General features: G+C 44.1%; 1 protein-coding gene across 1 annotated transcript; it reads left to right on the top strand.

Annotated features, from left to right (window-relative positions):
- The first annotated feature begins 862 nt into the window (after positions 1-862).
- On the top strand, positions 863-1,824 carry LOC104815413. Its single transcript, XM_010543796.2, has 2 exons — positions 863-1,217; positions 1,277-1,824. Exons 1-2 carry the CDS (start codon positions 863-865, stop codon positions 1,822-1,824), a joined length of 903 nt encoding a protein of 300 aa, XP_010542098.2.
- The last annotated feature ends 363 nt before the right edge of the window (positions 1,825-2,187 follow it).

Below are 2,187 nucleotides of genomic sequence, written 5' to 3'. Positions count from 1 at the left end.
TAAAGGGTGAGTTGGTTGCAGCGGTCAACGATTTTTTTTTTTTTTTTTTTTGTAAACGGTAAATTTTATATATATATATGTATGTTGTCCCATTACACTGAGTTACCTCCAAAATAAAGCAAAAGCGAGGATGAAGTTGGGAGAATTACAATCGATGAAGCATCATAAAAACTTCAGGTCAATCTCGTGCTACAACATCACATACAAGATCATCTCAAAGGCTTTTGGCGAGGAAACTGAAACTCTTTCTCCCGCAAGTTGTACTTCGCTAACCAGAAAACTTTCATACAAGATCGTTCCATCCTCGAAAATGTCTTGTTGGCTACCGAGCTAATTTCACATTTTAATCAACGGGGACTTGCACAGTCATGAGCGGTTGATCACTTGCGTGACGAATCTTAAATTTGTAATCCGAAACACAACACATCTGCAAGTATACAGATGTCTTAGTACCAGAGTCGATCACAAAGACTTATGTGGTAAAGTTAAGAATCGACTAAATGTAACACCCCGTGAAAAAAAAAATGAAAGAAAAGGTGGAGGAAAACACTACGCTTGTTTTCCTCACATGCCCCCTTGCTACCCTACTCCCTTTTTGTTTCTATCTCCCCCACGACCTCTTCTTCTTCTACTTATACTTCTTCGTCTTCTTCATTTGCTTACACTCTCCCCCTCCCGCTGATTTTATTCCATAGAAGCTCCCATCCAAGATCTCTTGTAAACTCATCAGACTTCCCTTGTTTACTCAATCGGCTACATCCCTGCCTAACCCTGATATTTTTCTTCCCCATGATTTTCCTCTTCTCATTCCCCCTGCAACTCGTTGAATCCTACTCCATCCACCCCTAGCTCGGGGAAAGTCATGTCCCCCACTCTAGACCCTTCTTCTATTCCCGGTGACCATACATCTTCAGCTTGGAGTAAACTTAATTTTTCTTGGGTCCAGAGGCTTAAACCTCCTTCCCATAACCTTTCTCGCGTCACTACCCACACATATGCAGAGGATGGTACTCCCAGGGTCCAAGTCCTTGGATTTGTTCTCCTTGAGGCCTCCATAGCTTGGTTAGGTAATCTAATTGGTCATTTTTATGGCCTTGCTCATTCAAGTTCCAAGATCTTTCAATCTCTTAACCCTATATCGGGAAGGAAAGCTCGTATACTGGTTAGGCGAGTCAGTGACTCCTCCTGCCTTTTCCACGTGCCAGACCTTGCTACTCGTGAGTAGGTTTTGGAAGTCAGAATCTGGTATGCGGGGATGTCATGTTCATTCTTTCAGAATGGACGCCTACGTCATCTCTTCGGCAATCGGTGCTTACCTTGACTCCAATATGGATCACTCTCAAGAATATTTCTGTTGAGATGTACTCCTTGAAAGGTATCAGCTACATCGCTAGTGGTGTTAGAGAATCACTGCATACGGAGAAGATGAGGCTCGGCCACCTGAATATAGGAGAGTCTAGGGTCAAAATTGAGGTTCAACTCGGAGCTCCTTTGCCTGAGGCGGTGGAGGTTGAGGATGATAGGGGTGTTATCGTCAGAGTAAATGTTGCCTACTCATGGCTCCCTCCCCGGTGCCCTCAATGTCATAAATTCGGACACAAGGCTTCGAGTTGTCCTTCCCCTAAGTTGGATTCAGTTGCCCTTGCCCCAACTGGCTCTAAACCCCTGACGTCCCCACTGCCTGTGTTCTCATCAAGGGACAAATCTATCCTCGCAGATACTCCCGTTAAATCCCAAGAAAGTGCTCCTCTCAAAACCCAAGTAGCTATTGTATCACAACAACTCTCAAACTGTCCCCTTCCATCTCCATCTCATAACCCCTGACCCTCCTCCCGTCACTTAACCCACTAATCAACACCCTCCTCACCTCACCCTCCACCTTTGTCCATAACTTACACTCGGAATACTCCATTAGCTATTAATTAACCCATAAATTATGATCCATCGCCTAACTCTCCCGTATCATGTTCCCAAGCCAAGGAAAAAGAGAAACGAACTCGAAGTATCAAAACAACCTACGTATTTGATTCTTACTCTGAGGATGAATTAGTGCAGGAAGCTCAACATTTACTGCGCTCACGAATGACTGTTGCCTCCAAAATCCTTACAAACTTCTCAGTGGTCAAGAAGGGCCTCAAAAGGAAGGGAAAAGGTCGAGCTTAATAAGTTTCGTTGTTTTGGTATTGC

The sequence above is a fragment of the Tarenaya hassleriana genome, unplaced genomic scaffold (genome assembly GCF_000463585.1).
Source record: "Tarenaya hassleriana unplaced genomic scaffold, ASM46358v1 Cleome23, whole genome shotgun sequence".
In the NCBI taxonomy this organism is placed as follows: Eukaryota; Viridiplantae; Streptophyta; class Magnoliopsida; order Brassicales; family Cleomaceae; genus Tarenaya; species Tarenaya hassleriana.
The sequence above is the reverse complement of the archived record's forward strand: the minus strand, read 5'-3'. Positions and strand labels throughout refer to the sequence as shown.